General features: G+C 33.6%; 1 protein-coding gene across 1 annotated transcript in view; it reads left to right on the top strand.

The window, feature by feature from the left end:
- RYR3 (ryanodine receptor 3) overlaps nt 1-23,137 on the top strand; it is a 234,903-nt gene that overhangs the window by 81,786 nt on the left and 129,980 nt on the right. The window contains exons 15-29 of the mRNA XM_040601263.1: nt 369-504; nt 2,177-2,272; nt 2,975-3,093; nt 5,577-5,710; nt 6,361-6,602; nt 10,415-10,607; nt 13,553-13,769; nt 13,965-14,069; nt 15,586-15,689; nt 16,138-16,221; nt 17,964-18,123; nt 18,542-18,689; nt 19,659-19,864; nt 20,584-20,758; nt 22,424-22,632. Of these exons, the coding sequence (XP_040457197.1) occupies nt 369-504; nt 2,177-2,272; nt 2,975-3,093; nt 5,577-5,710; nt 6,361-6,602; nt 10,415-10,607; nt 13,553-13,769; nt 13,965-14,069; nt 15,586-15,689; nt 16,138-16,221; nt 17,964-18,123; nt 18,542-18,689; nt 19,659-19,864; nt 20,584-20,758; nt 22,424-22,632 (2,328 nt within the window). The remainder of the gene's footprint in view (nt 1-368; nt 505-2,176; nt 2,273-2,974; nt 3,094-5,576; nt 5,711-6,360; nt 6,603-10,414; nt 10,608-13,552; nt 13,770-13,964; nt 14,070-15,585; nt 15,690-16,137; nt 16,222-17,963; nt 18,124-18,541; nt 18,690-19,658; nt 19,865-20,583; nt 20,759-22,423; nt 22,633-23,137) is intronic.

The following is a 23,137-nucleotide window of genomic DNA, read 5'->3' as shown; positions in this document are numbered from 1 at the left end:
CACCTTTTTCTATTCAACAGAAGTTCATTTGTATATAAATTTAAAGTGTGGGGCTTTTTTCTATGCAAGGAAGATTTTATGTAAAAAAAGAGTATTAACAAAAATTATAAATGCCTTTATTGTCAGCTTTGTTTATTTCTTATGTTTTATATACTTAATGAGTAAGAAACAGTGGAGAATCATTCTCTTAAATGGATGCTTCTGATACAGAAAAATACATATTCAGATCTAGTAAGCATAATAGTTTGGGTTTTTTTTATTCAAAGATGTTGCAACTTTTGAATGTGTACAAGAAATAATCTTTTAAAAGGAAAACAACAATGCTTTTTCATGTACAGTTTGCTTTCCTCTCGGTCTTATGCATTTAGGGAATGCTGGCACTGGTTTTGAATTGCATTGATCGCTTGAATGACTACAACAGTGCAGCTCATTTTGCAGGAATTGCAAGAGAAGAACTTGGCTCAGCGTGGAAAGAAATTTTGAATCTCCTTTATAAATTATTAGGTAAGTTCTTCAATGATCTACTTACGTAAAAATACAGGATGTGTATTCTTTATATTCTGCTTGCTGCTTCACCACCAAAGAATACTTTGTGTGTTATTCATTCTATCATGTAAATTACATGATTTCTTCAATATACTTACTGATATTTATTATAGAGGACAGTGTATGGAGCAACGAAGCAGCAGAAAAAGAAATCTCAGCTAGGAAAAAGACTGGTGCAGCATGCCAAATGCATTTTTTATTATTATTTAAATGTACCTGTGGTATGCAAATAGGTGTGAATTATTATTTTAAAAATTAAAAAACTAGAAAACAGTCTTTATATATGAAGTTGAAGAGAAGCCCAAAAGCAATAGTCAGAACTTGTAGGTCTACTGAATCCATGTTTGTAATTTGAGACTTAGAGTTAAATGTTAATAAAAATAACATAAAAACAGAAATTAAAATTTTTTTTCAATTTCAGTGCAATGCTTTGCTTCTGCATTGTAAGGCCAAAATATATATATATGTGTATTTCTTTAAGTCACTAATATGTTGCCTGAGTTCTGTAATTCCTTTTATAGGAGAACTTTGTCTTCTGGTGGAGTTAAAATACATTCTACTTCCATAACAAAGAAAGTTAGTCCCAAACCATAGTAAAATACGCAAGTCATGAGTTAGGACAAGTATAAAACCAATGAGGGGGAGTGCTTTGAAGCATGATGTTATTCACATATCAAAGACAGGCAGGTATTTCCAGTGAAGCCTTCTCATTCCTTTAAAAAGTAATGAGATACCGTTGCCTGTATTTTACCGCAATCTTATGAGTTTAAACAAAAGTAGGATGAAAGAAACTTCTTCAGTGGTATGTAGACTTTCTCAGATTTTGTCATGATTTTGTTCTGCAGGTATATCTTGAATGCAATTATTGTGATATAATAAATATATATTATATATATATAATATATATAAAATAAATATTGTGATACAATAAATAATTATTACTTCATAATAAAAAATCCTTGACAATTGTATAAAAAAGGCTGCTTGTTTGTTTTTCTATGGTCAGTAATAACTTCAAGAAGGAAAAAAAGCAGTATGGCTTGAAATGCTTGAATGCTGATTAAATTTCAAAGTGTGGTCAAATAACATTGTGTTCTGCACTGCTGAAGACTAAAAACTATCCAATCTATAACATGTTTTAATCAGAGATCAAGAAAAAGCACATAAGTAAAGATTAATAAAGAGCAGTACACCCAGCCTGCACTTGAGCTTAAACTTCTGCGTATGATCCTCCCACTCATTGGTAGGATCAGATAGAAGAAGAGGCATTATAGCCTCTTGATCATGGCAGTGCTTGACTTTTGCATCAAACAAGTGATAGATAATTTCTAATTAAATTTAACAATAAAATAAAACATAAATAAAACCTATTTTCTGCTGAAATTCTTGATTATCCATTAGACCCCTGTCAACTTCAAAAACTACATGCCCTTTAGAAATTGTCCGTTGCTGATACTCAAATTAATGAAAATCTTAATTCTTTATTACTGTAACATATGTGTATTTAGGATTTGTTTATTTATTATGTTGGGAAGTTGTTATAACAACTGTATTAAAATATGTATGATTAACATTGGTGATTTAAACCAGAAATCTATTACAAAATTATACCTTCTGGGTTTTTTTCCAGCTGCTCTCATTCGTGGCAACAGAAATAATTGTACCCAGTTTTCCAGTAACCTTGATTGGCTAATAAGTAAATTGGACAGATTAGAATCTTCCTCAGGTGAGACTCACTTTCATAAATGTAAATTAGCTATCAATACACTACACACAGCTGTCTCAAATTATAAATGTCAGAGCAGTTTTCCTTGAAAACAGCATGAATTAGAAAACAAATACACTGTTTGTTTTTTTGTGTGGGTTTTTTTTTTTTTAATTGAGCAAAGTATTACATTTAAACAATCATTTTTTTGGCATTTTTTGCTTCCACACACTTGGTATGTGCAATACCAGGTCCAATGAATGTTGAATGTGACTTCAGTAAATTAATGTATTTGGTCAAACAGTATCAAGACTGCTGTCTGATTGCTATTGAGTAACACCAGAGTTATTTGTGGGCACAAGTACAAATAACATGTGTGTGTATATATATACTTTTTTTTCATTAGAGTATGTTCAACACTCCTTGCCAAAACCTTTATATCTCTCTCCCTGAAAAGGAGCTAAACTTGCATTTTTCTCAAATGGTTTTAAAATTGTGGCCATTTTCAAAAGCAAATAGAAATTAACAGCTTAGTAATGCATTTATGTATAGTGTAGTTCAAATCATAGTCGTATCAATACTCTTTAAAAGTGTTCTCATTCTCTTTTTATACTGGAAAAAGGATTGCATCTCTAAAATATTTTGTTATTTACTGAGCTTTTAGATTGTGTTCAGTTGTGCAGGTGATTTAATGACAGCATTATTTCTGTGGCCTTCATACAGGTATTTTGGAAGTGTTGCACTGCATCTTGATTGAAAGCCCAGAAGCTTTAAATTTAATAGCTGAGGAGCATATCAAATCCATTATTTCATTGTTGGATAAACATGGACGCAATTACAAGGTATGTTTTGGAAATCTAAGGATATATTGATAATCTTACAGTAATTTTGAAAGAAAAACGGAGAAATGCCTACATGGAAATATGGGATCTAGTGCCTTTTAATGAATAAAATAACCTTGAAGTACATCTGCAAAATTCCTTTGTTGAGATAAAAGAAGTGTGACATATAGTTGCTGTTCAGTTTCAAATACAGAAAATATGTATGAAAAGCAAATAGTTAAAAAATATTGATAACCAGTCAGAACTTTGGTTGTGTTGAGAAAATGAAGCATTCTGATCATAGTAAGCACATGGACAGAGTAGCTTGCTTGTGATGCAGGGCTCTGCAGAAGCAGTGAACTACCATTGTTGTATCCGCAGAAAGAAAGAATTAAATTCTTCAAAGTTATTCCTAACTTGAGTTATTATTATTATCAGTAGCAGAAAAGAGAAAAGTAAAATGAGAAGTCAGAAAAATAATCCAAATATCTGAAAACACAGGTGTTCAGAAGAAAGAAAAAAACCCTGAGTTATACCAGAAGAAGTAATGGTGGAAATTAATTTAGACATCAATGTGCAATTTATTATGACAGAAGAAGGTGAAAACAGTTTCTGGCTGCGATCAGGATGACATCACAACACAGAGGAGAATATAGTTTTATGTGTGATTTTCTGATGTGAGTTTCCTTACTCAATTAAAATTTTATTTGAAAGACTGATAACCTGGAGGAAGATCAAAGAAAGTTTTAATAAGCTGAAATTACTGATTTACAGAAGGTAATACGGACAACCTAAACAACTGCAGTTATGGAGAAGGAGAGAAATATTTTTAAGCATGGTTAAGGAGTATGAGCTGATAAAAGCAGGCATAAGAAAAAAGTTGAAATTACAGTTGTAAATTTAGTTTACTATTTTTAGCTGCTAGCAAGATTATTGTGGTGGTTACCTGCAAAGAGAGATTTTCAGCCAGGGCATCTTAATCTCACCTCATAGTGAGAATTTAAAGCAGTAAAGGAAAGTATTTATTGTATACAGGAGAAGAATTACTGTGTAACAGCTTTATGGATTTCCATTTGTAATGTTTTTGACTAAATATCAGTAATTAATGAAATAATGTGAAGTAATGAATTTATTTGATGCTCTGGAAACAGTATGCCTTGTTCTCCCACTAAATTAAAAATTCTGTTGTGATTTAGGAAATGAGAAACAGTAATATTATTAATGAAAATTGTCCTGGAAATTATGATTTGAATGATTTTTTTTTAAAAAATGAAAAACATTGTGTCAGAAATATGGACAGTGAGTACACAGAGATTATGTAAACAGTTTATATGTAAATCCTGAGTTATTGTTAATCGTTAATCATTAATGTTATTAAGACACTTTACAGCTGAGTACTGGTCAGAGTTTCTGTGGTTATTTAAGTTACTACCTCTATTCTTCTGCTGTGTTTTCTGCCCAGTAACAGAGGTGGTGGAAAGGAAAATGCATGGGGTGGGACACAGCAAAGTTCACAGTATATTAAACTGCTGTTGAGGGTGGATTTGTGCTAATCCATTAGGCAGAGAACTTGGTGGCTAGAATAGATGTTCCGTTCTGCTGCTCCTTGCATTGTACAACAGTTTCCAAAATGTTAATCAACTGTGAAGATGGTTCTTTGTTTTGGACATGGTGTGTAAGAGTCTACGCCATTTGGGCTCATTGCTCAATGATTGCTTGTCAAAGCTCCAGTGCATCTTTAAGCTTTTATGGTTTTTTGCAAAAGTGTGCAGCTCTGTCCCTCAGCATTAAACAACACTATGTTACTGTGGTCTCTCTTCCAAAATCTTTTGCTCCAGTAATCCATGGGAGAATTATGTCAATCTCTTTCACTTTTCAGACCGTTGCCAAAAAAAAAAAAAAAAAAAAAAAAAAAAAAAAAAAAAAGCAAGCTGAAATTTTAGAATAAAATCTTCCTGAAACTCTCTTTCGCTTTATAATGAGTTCTTGTTTTTAATTTAAAAAATAAATGGATTACTTCTTATATTGAAAACATGCTTTCAGAACAGATTCATAAGCAGTCTGAGAATTACAGCTGAGAATTGTCCACTAATTTTGTTCAGAATGGTATTTGAGCTGCAGTAATTTCTCAAATAATTTTATTTTACATTTCAGATTTTTATTAAGATTTAATGTAAAAAAATTTAAAGAGTTGCCATATAGCTGTTGTAGCTTTGCTTTTTTCTAATCAAAATGAGAATAAGATCTCAAAGGAAGATTTTTTGGATGCATTTTGCAAACCCAGTGTTCTTAACTTGTGTTCCATGTTTGATACCCTCTATCAGTAGTACAGACTACACGTGGTCCATATATGTGAAAAGTATTTAGAAAACAGTAATCGTAACGTGTATTACATTCCTTCCTTTAGGTCTATTCTGAATGTAATTTAAGCTAACAACTGAATAGTAGTATATGCAGCTGCCTTTACCCAAATTTCTTCTGATTTTTTTTTTTTCTTTTTTAAGGTACTCGATGTGCTTTGCTCTCTCTGTGTCTGTAACGGAGTTGCAGTTCGTGCCAATCAAAATTTGATCTGTGACAATCTACTGCCTAGAAGAGACTTACTCTTGCAAACACGTTTGATTAATGATGTGACAAGGTATAGTGACATGTGTTATTGATATATTAGAAGAAATGGAACTTGCATGTCTTTAATAATTGATTGGTGAGAGTACTGTAACCTAAGAGATGTTCCACAGCTTTCAATATTGAAACACACACTTTAGGAAGTGTTTCTGTGTTAAATTCTGAAAAACCCATTTTTGTTAACAATACAGCATTTGTAATAGAAACTGTGCAGAAACAGAAATTACTAATTAATAGTAAGATCTGTTCTGAAATGAAAAGATGGAAGTTGCTTGTTCCTCATTCAAAACAGAGCATGGCTTTCCCTAATAATTATTATGGAGTATGTAAAACATACTGGGAAGTACTTGTGTGTTTTAAGAGGGATTTGACTTCCTGGAAGCCTCACTCCTGTTTGTTTGGTTTTTTTTATTTTAAGAAATGATCTTGTTATTCCTCTTTTGACTATTAAGTTTTTCAAAGCATGGAACCTATACCATGGAAGATGATTCTACAGCAGCTTTATAAAGTCATAAAATGGGTTGCTATTTTAAATATTATAAATGAAATGTGGACATCTGCACTCTTAACATACTTGCAAAGAAAATTTGATTATTGTAGAGCAATATAATTCATATGTCGCATTTTATGTTTATACTAACTGGCTTACATTTTCTTTCTTAGCATAAGGCCAAACATATTCCTAGGTGTTGCTGAGGGTTCTGCACAATACAAGAAGTGGTACTTTGAGTTAATAATTGATCAGGTTGATCCATTCTTGACGGCAGAACCCACCCATTTACGAGTTGGATGGGCCTCTACTTCAGGTTATGCCCCCTATCCTGGAGGTGGAGAAGGATGGGGAGGCAATGGTGTTGGTGATGACCTGTACTCTTATGGTTTTGATGGCCTTCATCTGTGGTCTGGTAAGTACTTTGTTCATTTTCACTTTTTCTTACCTACCTTTAGAAGTTACCTGCCTTTACTTTGAGTAACTGTGTGTATATAGCATGCTATTTTATAATAAGCTACATTCAGAACTCCAGGATACCATGAAGTTGTTTGGAATCTCAGGTCAGACTTCTTGTCTGAGATTTTAGTCAATATTGAATTATACCAGTTAGGCTTTTTAGCAGATAGCGTCTATTTTCATGTTTTTGATCAAAAAATGGCATTTTCCAGATCTAGACCAATAGCGACTTGTCTGTCTGTTCAAAATCAATGGATGTATTGATCTCAGATAAATTAATTGTACATGGATCTACATTTGCATTATTCTTTCACTTTGTATCTACAGTTGAAGCAAAATGACATTATTATCCTCACATCTATTGATAGATTTAATACATTGAATTTAAATTTTGATAAATACTTTCATGAAAGGTAATTTTGGCAATTAGAAATAAGAATTACTACACTTCTACCAACTTTGGTTATTTTTAAACACAAATGTCTGCGCTGGAATCTCAAACTGAAAACCTGTAGTTGCTATGCTGTTTGAAAAAACAGTTTTCATATTAGTATTTAAAGTAGACTTAGTGGAAAAAAATAGTTTTTCTAGGAGTGCCACTTAAGTGTGTAGCAATTTATGAGACTCAGTACTGCAGTGAAGTGATACTACATGTGTATGTGAATGGGAGTTAATGGATGCCAGCAAATGCATATTTTGTGGTAACTTAAGGATCAGTGATGGTAAACTTTGGGTTTATTAGCCATTCTTTGTTCAAGAGAATTGAAGATATTAGTGGGCTGAGTGGAAGTGGAAGTCACTGCCTATGCAGTTGGGAAGATTTGAGTAAGAGCTCTAGAAGAGTAAAAGGAGTTCACAGGAGGACTCAGCTGAAATGTTGCAGTTCAAATAATTTTTCTAATAATGAGTGTGTTGTAAATAACCCCCTGAGGAAAAAGGAGACAACAGAAGAATCTGATTAGGATGCTTTGGAGGGATTAGTGAGAGCCCTCTGGGGCATGTAGTTAGCTGGAAAGTGGTGTTGGAGCGATGAGCAAGCCTCCTGGGTTTTTGTGTGATTATCCCTTCCCCAATATATCCAGGGAAAGGGAACTAGGATAAACTTTATGTAAACCAACAGGTTTGTCATAGCAGAGTACTTTTTGACCATGTCAGTGTAAGTTCCTATAGAAACAACCAGCAAAGCGCTGCTGCCTATTTGTAAGATTCAAATGGCAGCACAGGAAATCCTGATGGCTGTTTTTTGCTTTCTTGAAGTTTCTGCATGCTCTTTAAATAAGGAACGTTTCAGAGAGGAAGTAATGCATAAGGCTATAAAATAAGAAAATACTTATGTAATTAAGGACATACAACTAATTCCTTCATCTGCTATCTTCGTAACGTCGTTAATCAAATTATCAATAAGTAATGGAAGGAAAAAGAAACACAGTAGGAAGCAAAACAGTTGCTAAAATTTCTAGAAGATTTTTACATATGTATTCTGTTTACGTAAATATTTAACACAGAGCTCTGGCAATTAGGTTTTCTACCTAAAATGTGTATCAGTCTATCTTAATTGGTAAAGGTCTTTCATCCATATAGAAGATTTTGTTAAGAATATAGATGAAACTGGAAGATCACCTTTTATTAATGTCATTTTAATATGGTCCAACATTGTATTTTCTCTGCCTTATACCTTTGTTAATCATAAAGTATTTGAGAACGAATGTTATTGACTAGGTCTCAAGATAGAATTGACTAGGCTTCAAGGTAGAATTGAATTGAAAACTGAGTTTCTTTTCTGGAATCAGATGTGGACATTTTTTTCCAATGTTAGACAATTCCTGCCACCTTTTCTCTGAAGTGTTCAAACCTTGAGTTGCGAATGTAACATTTTATTGTAAAGGATATTGTGTAACAATATGTCTCGCCAGGAATTTAGCTTTTACATTTGTTCAAAAGACTTAGAAAAAAAATCATTATCAGCACACTCTATAGATCTTTCTTAATTTAACTGTTTTGTTTCTTGAGTATGTAGCTGTCCATGATCATTCAGAAGTTTGAGGAAAAAAAACGGACTCTATTTCAGTCCTTGTGTGTACAGTCTTTAATTATGAAGTAGCATGTTATTTTTCCTTCCAGATCTCCTTGCATACATAGTAAACAATGGATATTTTCTATTTTGTTCAGTTTGTGCCTTGTGCTTTATTTACTGTACACTATTGAAGGCATGTAGGCAAAATCATTAATTTCCCCGTAATTCTTAGTGCCTTGGAATGCCATATACAGCTAAGTTCTCTAACTGCTCAGAAAAGGATACTGTGGGGCCATGCAATTAAAAGATGTGTTGCAAATACAATGTACATAAATGTACTGAATTTGATTTTACAGCCTTAATTCTAACATTTCCTAATATGGGTATATTTGACTTTTCAATTATATTAGCATTGTTCTGGCATAGGATTTTGTATATAAAATATCTGTTTGTGTGTGCTCGCACATAATTCAATATTTTTTTTTCAGCACTACTGAACAATTTTCAAATGACAAATAGTTATTCTTTTGAGTAGGCTAGGCACATCTGTAACATACTCCATTAGAAATGGCTGAATAAATCATTAATACTAAAGCAAACACTAAAAGAACCTTAGAAATACAGTGCTGGAAAATCTCTTAAATCTCTTCTCCTGCAGTAAGGGAAAATTCAGGGTACTTAAGTTGCCCTGAACAGTTGACTTGACTTGTTCTTAAGAAATTCTGAACACAAAAATTTGGAATAGCGCTTAGCTGCTTAATTAGTTTTGCTTTACAGTTCAAATAAAATGTTTTCAAGGGAATTGTTTTGAAAGGAATTCTGAAGAGAGATTCCTTGGCTGAAAATGTACTCAAAATATTCAAGTGTGATTGAAAAACTGCAATTATCTGTAAATATGTGTAGTTAGATTACTTCATATATATTATTTCTATTTAACTGTTATTATAATTGCTGAGCCATGTGCATGGCCGTAAGGTTCCACCTTCCTGGGTAGGGAAAACTAAGCTCCCACTGTTTACTGTATGTTTGTAGTTGATAAAGTAAACCTGGCCTGTTAAATTCTTGGTCTATTTTTTGATAACTCGGTATACCATTCTGCCTCTTGATACTGTAAACCTGGATATTGGTCATAATCACAGATACAGTAGAATTATAGAATCATAGGATGGTTTGGGTTGGAAGCGACCTTTAAAGATCATCTTGTCCAACCCCCTGCCATGGACAGGGACACCTTCCACGAGACCAGGATGCACAAAGCCCCATGCAGCCTGGCCTCAAACAGTTCCAATGATGGGGCATCCACAGCTTTGCTGGGGAAACTTCCAGTGTCTCACCACTGAATATTCACAGATATGTGAATCTAGTATTTTGCAAATAACTAAAGAAAAAAAAATGATATATCAATGTTAGCTTTATAAAAAGCATATCATTTACTGTGCTTCAGCACTCCTGCATCAGGCTACAGTGTGAACTTGGGTGATTTCAGCTGAACATGTTCTGTCTTGCACACAGCGTCAGAGGTCTCAAGTCATTTGCCCAGTTTGTGTGCTTTTCTGCCACATGTCAGTTTGAATAGTGTTGACTCAGTGTCTTTCTCTAAAAGCAGAACCATTCATAAAAACGATGAAGGCAAGATCATGTCTTCATGACTATGAACAAAAAACTTGATGGTGTTTTTGAGGAAATAATTTCATTGTTGAACCTGTGAAAATCTCCTTAAAGCTTCTAATTACTTCTGAATATTTTTATCCTAGGTCGAGTACCCAGAGCTGTAGCCTCTGTCAATCAGCATTTATTAGCATCTGATGATGTGGTCAGCTGCTGCTTGGATTTAGGTGTACCCAGCATTTCATTCCGCATTAATGGACAGCCTGTGCAAGGGATGTTTGAGAACTTCAGTACAGAAGGGTTTTTCTTCCCTGTTGTAAGCTTATCAGCAGGTGTAAAGTAAGTAAAACTTAATTTAATTGTCATCTTTGCTGTCATGTCACACAAAATTTTGTACAAATTCATGTATGATTTGTTCTGTTTTGTTGTTTCAGTTCTGTCCAACCAGCAGCTGGGAGGTAGGGGGGCAGGAAAGTACTGATTTAGTTTAGTGATGATTTCACTTGAGGGTGAAATGTGAGCCTGTTAACAATTTAACCAAGTCACAGTGCCTGAAAATTGTTATTTTATGGATATTTGGTGACTTAGAGGAAATTAATTTTGTCTCATTCCAATTATCAGTGAAAAAAAGCACGTTAGAAACACAGCAACACATTTGGCACTAATTAAAATTCTCACTGGCTTTCTCAGCAGGAAGTAAAAAAACCTAAATCAGCATGAAAACTGATACTATATTCACAGTACGAAATACAAAGAACTGATGAGAAGCAGTTTTAGAACCTCATTACTAATATTGCCTATTTCTTACCTGTTTTGTAGCTAAAATACTGAGATTTGGACATTTTCAGGCTTCTTGTGTTATCTTACCTTTAAATTATTCATAAAACCTGCAAATGTCAGTCTACATAAGTGGCCAAAAACCTTGTGTTAACATTACAAAGCCAATGCAACCACAAAAGACTAACTCTTGCACTGTTGTCATAACATGACTAATTTCTATTCAGATCATTTTAGAGCATTTTTTTTGCTGGTATTGACGGGCAACAATTTTAGGAAGGAAAGACAAAAAGACAATTAAGGAGAATTCTTCAATAAGAAAGGTTAGGATTTTTCTGTCTGTTGTAGGCCAAGCATGATTTATGCATAAAATATAGATAAATTATGAACATTTTTCACTATGAAAACAATACTAACAGTCTAGATGTCAATAGCTGCCAGAAACTGCTGAATTTAGAAGAGATAATCAGGAATGGAGAAAGAGATTGTGGTGGAGGAGTGAAAAGATGCAAAGGGCTGGCTGTTATTTAAAGGAGGGTGTCTCTTATACATGGTAATTTTTGAGAACTGAAGGTTTAGTTTGGCCAGAATAGGAAGTATATAGCTTTCATAAGTAAAAGAAGGCTCAGATTATAAACAGTTCATACATTTAGCAATTTAAGGAAAAAGAAATCTTTGTTTCTGTGAAGTAAATCAGATAAGTAGTTCTCTATGGGCTTTTCCTTCTGTGATCAATAGATAAATACTTTGAGCATCTCATGTTTGAGAGAACCTCTCAGGTAAGAATACTAACAGAGACCAAACAGAATAAAGCAGGGCTGGGAAGGGTTTAATAAATCAACTTTCATTTGTTCTCAGGGAGTGACCCTACTATGTAGCTGCACTAGTACAAGAGCTTTTGAAACTGTTCATTAATTTTTCTGTAAGAAATCTGCCTAAACTGGTGTAATCAATTTTCTTCATTCTTATTTGATGCTGTTTGTGTATTTTGTGAGAGAATTTTCCCTTGTAGTTAACAGTAGTTGATAGCAGTAACAGATTATATGTAATCTGTGTTTGTTAATATCAGATTATTAGATGGGAATCCCGAGTTCATAAGTGGAGGAGAGTTCTGCACCAGGCACAAACTCCTATGTTTCTGCTTCTGTTGTGGCTTACCTGCTTTTCCTCTGCTTTCTGTGTCTTTCTCAGTCTCTGGTTCTGGGTATGCTTTATCATTCTATCATCATTTTTTCCTCTCTAAATCCTTGTCAGCACCTGCTTACCTACAATCTCTTTTTCTGTGTTTTACTGTAGGCATTTTCTCCCTATCTGTCCTTTTTTTCCTCCTTCTACCAATGGTGCTATAAACTGCTTATAGTACCACAATACAGCCATTCAAATAAACAAGGAATTTAAACAGCAGTTCTGTATTGAGAATTCATTTTATTTTCTTCTATTTTTCTTTTCTTTTATTCAGATTTATTTAACCTCTTTTCAAAAAGTACGTAAATGCAGAGGTAAAGAAATGAAACACAAGATTAACTTTAAATGAGCCCTCCAACATGTTTTTAGGGAAGTTGGAGGTCTGGATTAGTTGACATGAAAAGTCAACATCTTAAAAGCAAATGCCAGCTGCTTTTAGTAATTAAACAAGGTACATTAAATACGGTTATCATGGGGATCTTGTCTTTCATAGACAGCCTTCGTAGTAAGCAAAAGACTATTTAGCATAGTCTTGTCATTCAGGCTACAAAAACAAAGTATAGCTACTAGCAAATTGCTAGAATGGCAGTCACAGTTTCCGATGTACAGCCCAACTCCAAAATGAAGCAAAAGGAGTAGTCATTAAACTAAATCAATCTGTTTAATTATTTCTGGCTGTCTTTTGTATCTCTTACATTTATATGAAAATTACATGTCTGAGGAGAAACAGAAAACTATAGGAGTTTAATAGGAATTTTAGGTACACTTCTGCAACTCATTCCCAGTTGTAGTATTTAGTATATTTTTGTATGCTTGATTTATATGTTATGATTATAGTGAACTTTTTTCACCATATCCTCTGGGTTTTTTTCCTCATGTGCCAACTGCCTGCATGAATGCACTGAGAAGTTCATTTAAACCTTTTAAGTGGTATATAAATAGTCCTTATGGGATTTTTTAGAGTAACAGTCCAGTTTAAATTAGATTTGTGTTTCCAGATCATTCAAATGCATTAAAAAAATCACAATTTACACCACTTGATTTAAAGTAAAAAACTTTTATTTTTTGGAAAGTATGCTACTGTATTGAATATTTAGTTTTGCTTTGACCAAAAGAGTTTTCAAAAAATAGTTGGTAGGCGATAGTGTTATCGATAGTATGTATGCTTGGTTACTCTGGTATTTGTCAAAGAATGAAATAAATACACCTGCATTTTTGTAAATGCTATTTGAATAAATGCTTGAGTTTCTAAATGATTTATTTATACTATTAATATATGCTGACTATTTGAGAGTATAATTTCTTCATTGAAAATTGCACAGAGTTCGTTTTTTATTGGGTGGACGTCATGGAGAGTTTAAATTTCTGCCTCCTGCTGGCTATGCTCCCTGTTATGAAGCATTACTTCCAAAAGAGAAGATGAAACTGGAACCAGTGAAAGAATATAAGAGAGATTCAGATGGAGTGAGGGATTTGTTGGGTACAACACAATTCCTCTCCCAAGCTTCCTTTATCCCTTGTCCAATAGACACCAGTCAGGTATGTTAAGTGTGCAATGATGGGATTATAAAAGGTGTCTTAACAAAATTTAAATTCACAATATAAAATCTAAGATAGCTTGCCCCCTTTCTTAGCAATTCGTCATTTGTGTGTTGGGGTGTATTTAACTGAACTACATGATCTTGATTCTACAAGGTGTGGTAACTGGAACCCTTTCTTATTTTCTTTTCTTAGATTGCTCTTCCTTTTCATCTCGAAAAGATCAGGGACAAACTAGCTGAAAATATTCATGAGCTGTGGGGAATGAACAAAATAGAACTGGGCTGGACATATGGCAAGGTATGTTTTGAATGAGCTGTCTGGGTACAGTCACCTACAGTAGGTTAAGTCTTCTACCAGAAAACCTGGACTTAGAAGCTGAGCAGAGTGTTTAATGGTTGTCTGTACCTGTTCGTTTATTGCTGGTAACGTAAGCTGGCAGGAGACGGTGATATTAACCAGGGGTTAGGAGGCAAATTTGGAATATAAATAAGGTATATATATTTTAGCACTGTAAGTAGTTAACTATTTGAAAAAATATCTTAATTGAGAAACGTACTAGCTATACCAAGATGAAATTCCTCTGAAAATCATGCCAATACGTGCCCTCAACTATGGTTACTCTAACATTAGGGATCAAAGAGATAACAAGGAAAAAGTCCAGTGTAGAAATTAGCTTCTGTTGATAATGGAGAAAGGCTTTTGGTGATTTTTGTAAAAGTTCAAATTCCTCAGAGTTCAGGGGTTTTATTTAATTATTTACAGTTAAAACTTACCTTTATAATGATCCCATATAATGTGGTACAACCCAACAGCTTGAAGAGTGTAAGACCATCTGGTCAATATTATTTAAATGTGTATGACAAGGCATTCCCTGCCCAACGGATGTCACCAAATGAAAAACAGTTAAAAGTGTAGGCCAAAAATATTGTATTCAGAATATTGTATTAAATTAAACAATTATATTAAAATTGGTACCTTCCCCTAATAATAAAAAATTCTAAAGACCGTTCTGTCTTAAATTTAGATTATTTCATCTTGCTTCCTTTCAAATTCAGTTTTACTGGAATAGTCCTGTATGTGCCCATCACAACTGTATCCTATCTTAGAAGAATCTTTTTCCTTGTCTTATCTTCTGCTGGTTTTACTTACAGATCTGATTTACCTTTTTCTTCAATAACTCTATCATACTATCTGCTAAAATGTTATTGCTATTAAAATTCTGAGCTTTACTAGCCTTTTTAATGTTTCTGAGCTTTGGCAATTGGAAAATGTTTTTGTATGTGAAATGTCATGGCTTAGTTACCATCAGGATAGAAGCACTTGAGTGAAAGAAGTTGTTTAAGAGTCAGATAAATATTCAGACTTATGTCAATATCAGAAAAAGAATGCTCTGCTTCATTATTCCAGTGGAATTTGGAAAACATTGCCAAATGATTCATTAAGGCTTTTGTATCAGAACATGTACAATAGATCAGATTGTGCTCTATTGAGCATGTATTACTCAAGCATTCAGCAGAAATGTTCATTGAGTTTACAGGCCTGCTTTCTTGTGTTTAATGTATTTATGCAGAACACATGAAATCGCTGTATTTTTTTCTGATTTTGTTGGTTATGGAGGAGTACTTACAGTGTCTATTATAAATGAATCATGGAGAAGTTCATTTATGTAATGATGTGTAACTGTCATTGAGAGAAGATAAATGATATTGTTTACAATGTCTTTATTATTGCAAGGAATTAACTGCTTTTTTACTCTTGATTCTGGCCTGAATCTGGTACCAGGGAAGTACTCTTTTCTGTTGCTTTGTTACAGATACGGGATGATAATAAAAGGCATCATCCTTGTCTTGTGGAATTCTCAAGATTACCTGAGACAGAGAAGAATTATAATCTACAAATGTCAACTGAAACCCTCAAGTGAGCTTTAAATTTAAAAGAAAATAAAGTGGGATTTTTTTATTATTTTTATTCAAGCACTTTGTACTGCTGTAAGATATAAAAACATTAGACTATCTCATTCGAAGTGTGTTCTGCTAACTTTGCTAGGAGTTCCAGCAACACATTCAGAGCAATTTAGAAACATCTTGTGTCTACAGAGATATGAAGTAAAAACGCCACCAAGTGCTGTTGGTTTTAATAAAGTGGCACAATTTTAAATCCACAGGTTTTAATTTTTTAGACTTTGAAGGTTTTATTTATTATTTCTGATAAGTTATACAGTTGAGTTTTGAAATTCCATTGTTTTGAATTTCCCCTTTGTTTTTAAATATTATTAGTTCTGTGTATTTATTCTAAAACCAAAATAAATTTATAAAATGGGTGGGCACTATAAGGTTTCACTACTGCCTTTTTTTTATATTGACAGAACGCTTTTGGCCCTTGGATGTCACATTGTACATGCTCATCCAGCAGCTGAGGAAGATCTTAAAAAAGTCAAACTTCCTAAAAAGTATGTACCTTATGATAGCTATTATATATTACTAGTAACGACGGTATTAATTACACAAAACCATCATAAGGTCATTTTAAAAAATTCTTGATATGAACCCGATACCTGATACAGACTTACAGAGCACATGGTTGGTCCTTTACCTTGCCTGTGATGATGCTTGACTGAATACTGCTGCATTAAATCATCTTGTGGCGTGATTCACAGAGACACAAATGGTCACATACTTAAACCACAAACAGTTATATCTGCATTACATGATCTTAGAATAGATACTCCAAAGTTAAAAGCAACATCTCGGTGCTTTTCTACCACTTAGCAAAGAATAAGATATGTATATGATGGTAAATTGATCTACTTGAAAGGGGGTATACTATTTTCCCATAACTCCTGTTTCGATTTACACCCTCTCCTTCCCTCCCCTCCAAACAAAGGTTTGTTCAATGTGCAGACATTTCCAGAGACATTTTTAATGCATTTCTTTAAAGAAGAGGAAAAAAGCGAAAATTGCTGTTTTCACAATGTTGCACATTTCTAGGAAATGTAAATATGCAGATTATTGCATAAAATACTGTCAGGTTTTTCCTTTATTTTTTATTCGGTAGCTAAACTGTAGTAGTCAGAGATAAAACAGTTGAATGATCATTTTTATTTAGACATCTTTAAATCATCAGTAGTAATCACCCCAAAGGTGGCAAAGATTAATCAGGCATTACATCTGTGTTTTAGCATTGTCTGTGGGAATTCTGTAGTCCTCCTGGAATAGATTAAAGCTCTGTCTTGTAACAAAACTTGAAGACAGAAACAGTGATTTGGATAGTTGCCATTTCGCATCAGTTTATCAACCCACAGATGTCTTTTTTCCTGAAACAACTTTATCCATGAGAAGCAGTGAGTTTTTTTAAAAAGAGCAGTAAAATGAATAGTTTTATTATATGAGAGATGGTAATCTTGATCCAGTTGATGGCATTAATTAAAAAAACCCAACTTTTCCCAAGATTCACACTGCAGACAGTATATCATAGTTCTGTTTTGATACTATTGTCTTCAATAACAGAACAAATAACTCTTAGTTTCTGGCTCTTCTTAAAATATCTATTGCCTACATAAATCATCCTAACAAATGGAAACTCTCTCATTTGAGCAAGACATTATCTGCATGTGTCTAAAACAACAGCCTTTATACAATGTGGAAGGTTTGGAGAGGGTAATATCTGCTACTAAAAAACTACTGAACTTATTATTCAATGAAAAATTGGGAAGAACAATAGTTAAAATATGTTTTCTTCTGTTGGGAAAATAGTAACACAATCTTTACAGACTAGTATATAAAAAATACCATACTTAATAATGCATAAAAAATAATTTCATAAGGAGTCATCATGGAGATCTTTAAAATAGGAAGTATTTGAAAGATTTGAATAACAAATATAAAAAATTAGAAGGAGTACTCATTTAATAACAATTTGGTTTTTTCATAGAAACTATTTAGATGGATGAACATATGGATCTGGGTCACATTTAATTTTACATAAGGTGTAAGTAGCTGGAAAATGAGACTACTAGTATACAATTTATATCCTAGTCAATGACAAAATGTAATGCAGGGATTTTGCAAAGAAATGGAAGAGTAGGAGATTGAAAAGTGGAGAAAGTGAACCCCACCCTATGAATGCCACATAGAAAACTTCAAATACCATTAGTGAGTTATCTTGACTCTGTTTTCCTTTGTTGGCTTACAGTTATATGATGTCAAATGGTTATAAACCTGCTCCTCTTGATCTTTCTGAAGTGAAATTATTACCTTCTCAAGAATTTCTAGTTGACAAGCTAGCAGAAAATGCACATAATGTCTGGGCAAAAGACAGAATAAAGCAAGGATGGACCTATGGCATTCAGCAGGTAAGGACTTTAGATGCATTTGGAATAAGTAAGGAACATGACATTTTGTTTTCTAGAACATCAGTTGGGAATATTAAATAAAAGGATAACTATTGAATGTCATGTCATGTCTGGAAAAGTTAGAGGGGGTGGGGAGTAGGAAAAGAAGCCTTGCCCATGCAAGTCTGAATAGATTGTCAGAACTGTATGGTTATAGCTGCAGGATGTATGAGAACATATTTTCATACTTCTTTTTTCATTCTTGTCTTTAGGTTTTTAATTTTATTAACATTTGGCCTTGCATTTGTAGAACTGTTCTTCCTCAATATTTTTTCTCTTCTGTAAAGTTAACATTATTTCAGAATACACTGTCTCGTTATATAAAATCTTTGTGATGTTATAACAGTTTTCTTGTTCGTTTTTTATAACCCCTTTTTAGGATCTTAAGAACAAACGTAATCCTCGGCTAGTGCCATATGCATTATTAGATGAACGTACTAAAAAATCAAACAGAGATAGCCTCCGTGAAGCTGTTAGAACATTTGCGGGCTATGGTTATAGTATCGAGCCACCTGACCAAGAGATAGGTATGTACTTTCAATGAGAGTCATGGCCTTTTTTTCCCCTCAGTGCTGGGAAAAAAACAGAAAATACTGAAACAGATAGGGAAAACATAAAATATGAATTAAGTAGTATATATTTTTGCAGTGAACTTTAATGAAAGGTGCAAATATACTTTGTAAATTATTTATGTATTACTCAGATATATATATTTTTTTAAAGATTGGTTTTAGTTAATGATATGATAATTCTAATCTCCATGATTTTAGATTGGAGAAAATCTGGATTGTGAGTGGACATGGTTTTTCATTTGGAAATGAAAGAAAGAAAATAATATGGGATTAATTTAAAAGAATTTATTCTTTAAAGAATTTAAAAGAATTAATTTAAAAGAACATGGTATGTAGATTAGGTTTGACTGCTTCAAGTCAAACTCTGTTCTTAAAAGGCAGTACAAGAAGGGCACCAAGTTCAGATTTTTTTAAATTAAAATCAAAAGCATAAACTCTAGAAGTTTTCCTTCATATTTGCTATACCACTGTAATTTTTTTTGATAAAACCCAAACCAAAATAGAACTTATTTGATAACAGCTTTAAAATGTTCTAAATGTGTTGACTTGTGTAGGAAAGTATTTTGTTGTATTGTAATACTGCGTTACTGCATTGGATTGCATTACATGTAGTAATCTTACATTCCTGAGACTTCCTTGAGTCAGTTTTGTATTTGGGGCTCTGCACTGAGCAATACTTTGAGATATTCTGATTCTCAATAGCAGATAATCACTCATCCTGTATAGAATTAGAATGTGTTAGCCTCTGTAGGCTGATTACTGTTCCTCCTTTTTTAACATTTACATGAAGGTTCTTAAACATGCAATGGTAGATAATGGCTATTTCCAGAGATAGAAAATACTGGGGACAGATGAAAAGCTAAACAGTGGCATTAATAGTTTCGTCTAATTATAAAAGGTGGATTTTTTTCTCTATTTTTACAGCTGACCAAACAGTGGAAAAAGTCAGCATTGACAAGATACGGTTTTTCAGAGCAGAACGGTCTTATGCAGTGAAGTCTGGAAAGTGGTACTTTGAATTTGAGGCTGTGACAGGTGGAGATATGCGTGTTGGCTGGGCTAGGCCAGGCTGTCGACCTGACGTAGAGTTGGGAGCTGATGACCAAGCATTTGTATTTGAAGGAAGCAAAGTCAGTACATCTTTATCTTTCTTGACCTATGAACGGGCTAGGCAGAGAGCTACAGTATAGATTTCTTCTGTATACTCCAGGTCCACTACTGGAATATTTTTGGTTCATATAAAGATATCTCTGAGCTCTGTTTCATGCTGGATAGTATCTGCATTTTGATTCTGGTCATGGAAATTATGCTAACAAAGGCGTGTTAGTTGTTATCAATCTTCCTAGGATATACCCAAATGAGAAAAGTTGTCTGTCATAAGCACAAACGAAATAGAGCATTCACTTTTTTTTTCTTTTTTTTTTTTTTTTTTTTACAAGTGGTGTTATACAAAAATAAAAAACTTTCTTCAATGACTGGAAGAGAGAACCACAGTTTTGTTTTCCGTTTTTTCTTTTCTGCTTTCTGCACATTCTTTGTTCCCATACTTGACTCCTAAAGGACAGGAAGGATGATAATGACACAACATGTGAAAACTGGAATCCAGTGAACAGTATCATCCAGGTTCTGAATTGCTGTTTGTATGTTACTGAAGTTAGATGCCTTATTTTCTCTAAATGAAATAACTAAGATAATAGTTACATTAATTATATGAAAGCCATGATCAGTACTGTTTGCAAATTACTTTGAGATCCTGGAAGATGAAATAATTTGTTTGGTTTGTTTATTTTGTGTTTAATTTTTTAATTTTAGCACAGTGGGGTTATGTTTACTTGGTTTTTTTGTTTAGGGCCAGCGTTGGCATCAAGGCAGTGGATTCTTTGGACGAACCTGGCAACCAGGAGACGTGGTTGGTTGTATGATAAACTTGGATGACAAATCCATTATCTTTACTTTGAATGGAGAGTTGCTTATAACCAGTAAAGGTTCAGAACTTGCATTTGCTGACTTTGGAATAGAAAGTGGTAATTTTCTTTTTATAGTTATATGGTTTTAAGAAGACAAAACCCAGAAAAAAACTAGTCTGTCATAATGGTTTAGTAAGCTGAGAATTCATATTTCAGTGATGTGAGCCTTCAGATGTGCTATACGCTACCATCATAAAAATTTATTTTAAGAGTGCCTATATGGCACAGATTATTTTTTTTTTTCCTTTAACCACAAATAGTTATCAATGGGATTTCAACAATCAGAATGAGTAATTTTTTTCAAGCTTACTTACTCACAGCACTAAACTTCAGCGTTAAGAAGTGGTAATAATAAGCACCTTGGAAAATCCCTGAAAGCTGATAATGTAGTCTCTGATTATCTCACTGGAGCACATGCGTATTATGTTCTTGTCTGTAAGGGTTATAGTGAGTACTACGTGGTAAGAGGCTGCACCAAAAGAACAAATCTTTGCAACATAAATTGAGTCTGATTTGTAATTTTTTTCCCTCCCTCCTATTCATAGCTAATCTGCATTTCACCTATCCCTGAGCTATTTTTCCTCTTCTGCTTCTGGCCTTCATTTTTTTTGAGCAGTAGTATCTACATGACTATATTGAAGGAGGCAGGGAATATTTTCAAACTGTTTTGATTTATTTTTTAGTTGACATTTTCTTTGGAAGCATATCTCCTGCAATCAGTAGTAGCTTCATACCTGTTAGTAATTGCCAGAAGACTTCGCAATTGCTCACTGTCCCTTTTTGGTCTGACCATTGATACACTTTTTCTAATGGTAGAGAACGCGGGACTGCCTTAAGAAAGCTTTTCTGAAGGCTTAAAGTTGAAGTGTAGGAGAGAAAATTTCTCCTTTAGAGGTTGAACTGTTGGCTTTTCCCTGAAGGTACTGCAAGTTCTGTTTATTGAGGGATGGAGAAATAATAATTCAACAGCCTTTCATCCCTGTCTATTGGCTGCTACGGGTATATGGAGACCAAAAAAATTTATGACCAAAAGATCATAAAAATTGCCAGCATTAAAGAAGTGTGTATTTTTCCATCATGAATGATGGAGGGATGAAAGTTGGCAACAAATTTACAGCTACTGATGGCAAACTAAATTTTAAACAGATGTACTGAGATACTGGAATCTCATCTCAAAGTCCTTTTGAACCTTCAGTGCCCTCAGAGGGCATACTTTGCATTTGTATATAACTTAGTCTAGCCAAGATTGTCTTTCAGTGTCCAACTCATTTTATAAAGGCATGTTTATTAGTCTAAAAATGATGAAGATAACTGATTCTTCTAGTAAATGAATGACTGACTTGAGCAAATCTTGTTTTTTTTCAAATTAGTCCACAAACTACCTCTTGACTTGACTTTGTTTTGTTTTTCACACAAATCTACTAATACTTACTAATAACAATTGTTAAATTTTTTTATACACAGTATCCCATTCATTTAAATATTAATGTCCATTCATTGCCTAAGTCCTGAGGGGCTTTAGTAGCATTTATATTGAACTTAGACATTAGTATTTAAGATGGCTTTAAAACTTTGCTACTGTTGTCGCTTTATGTGCATTACTTGTAGGAGCTAAAGTTTAGTTCTCATTAGATGGATCCAAAATAGAATGCTTGTGTTCTCCAAATAAATTACTGTTGGTGTTTTTTTTCTTTTCTTGTCATTGTTGTATCATTTTCTTAGGTTTTGTTCCCATTTGTGCACTGGGTCTATCTCAGATTGGTCGTATGAACTTTGGAATGGATGCCAGTACATTCAAGTATTATACAATGTGTGGCCTTCAAGAAGGTTTTGAACCTTTTGCTGTCAACATGAACCGAGAGGTTGCTATGTGGTTTAGTAAACGCTTACCAACATTTGTCAATGTGCCAAAAAATCATCCTCACGTTGAGGTAACATTACATGTTAGGGAGACACCTGTTTATCAACTGTTTGTTTAGCAAGCTGAGACATTAAACCCTTACTAATACTTACTGTCATCAGATAATTTGTCATATAAATCTATTAAGTCACACTTAGATAATTCCAGATGATCTTGTCTATCTCCAGCTTCATTTATGGTAGTATTACCATTCATATGGATATACCTATCTGTTCTATTATATGTCCTACTAATTTATGTTGTTGTGGTTAGCTTCTTAAAACATGTCAATTGTGATTTCTTAAAACCATTTTAATATTCTATCTTACGTGAGCTTGCATTTTTTAGACCTCTACTATGCATTTTTCTTAAATATATAAAAATTGTTCAGCTGAATTCAGCATCACTTAAGGTAACACAAGTGTGAGCTAAAGAGATTGACTTAGTCTACTTTGCTAATCTGAGGGATGTTTAAGTGTAAATGTGTTGGCACTGAGTGGTATCTGTTTTATTCATTTTTACAGTGCACCAGTGAT

This window comes from Falco naumanni, chromosome 7, assembly GCF_017639655.2.
Source record: "Falco naumanni isolate bFalNau1 chromosome 7, bFalNau1.pat, whole genome shotgun sequence".
In the NCBI taxonomy this organism is placed as follows: Eukaryota; Metazoa; Chordata; class Aves; order Falconiformes; family Falconidae; genus Falco; species Falco naumanni.
This window is presented reverse-complemented; position numbering and strand designations above follow the sequence as displayed.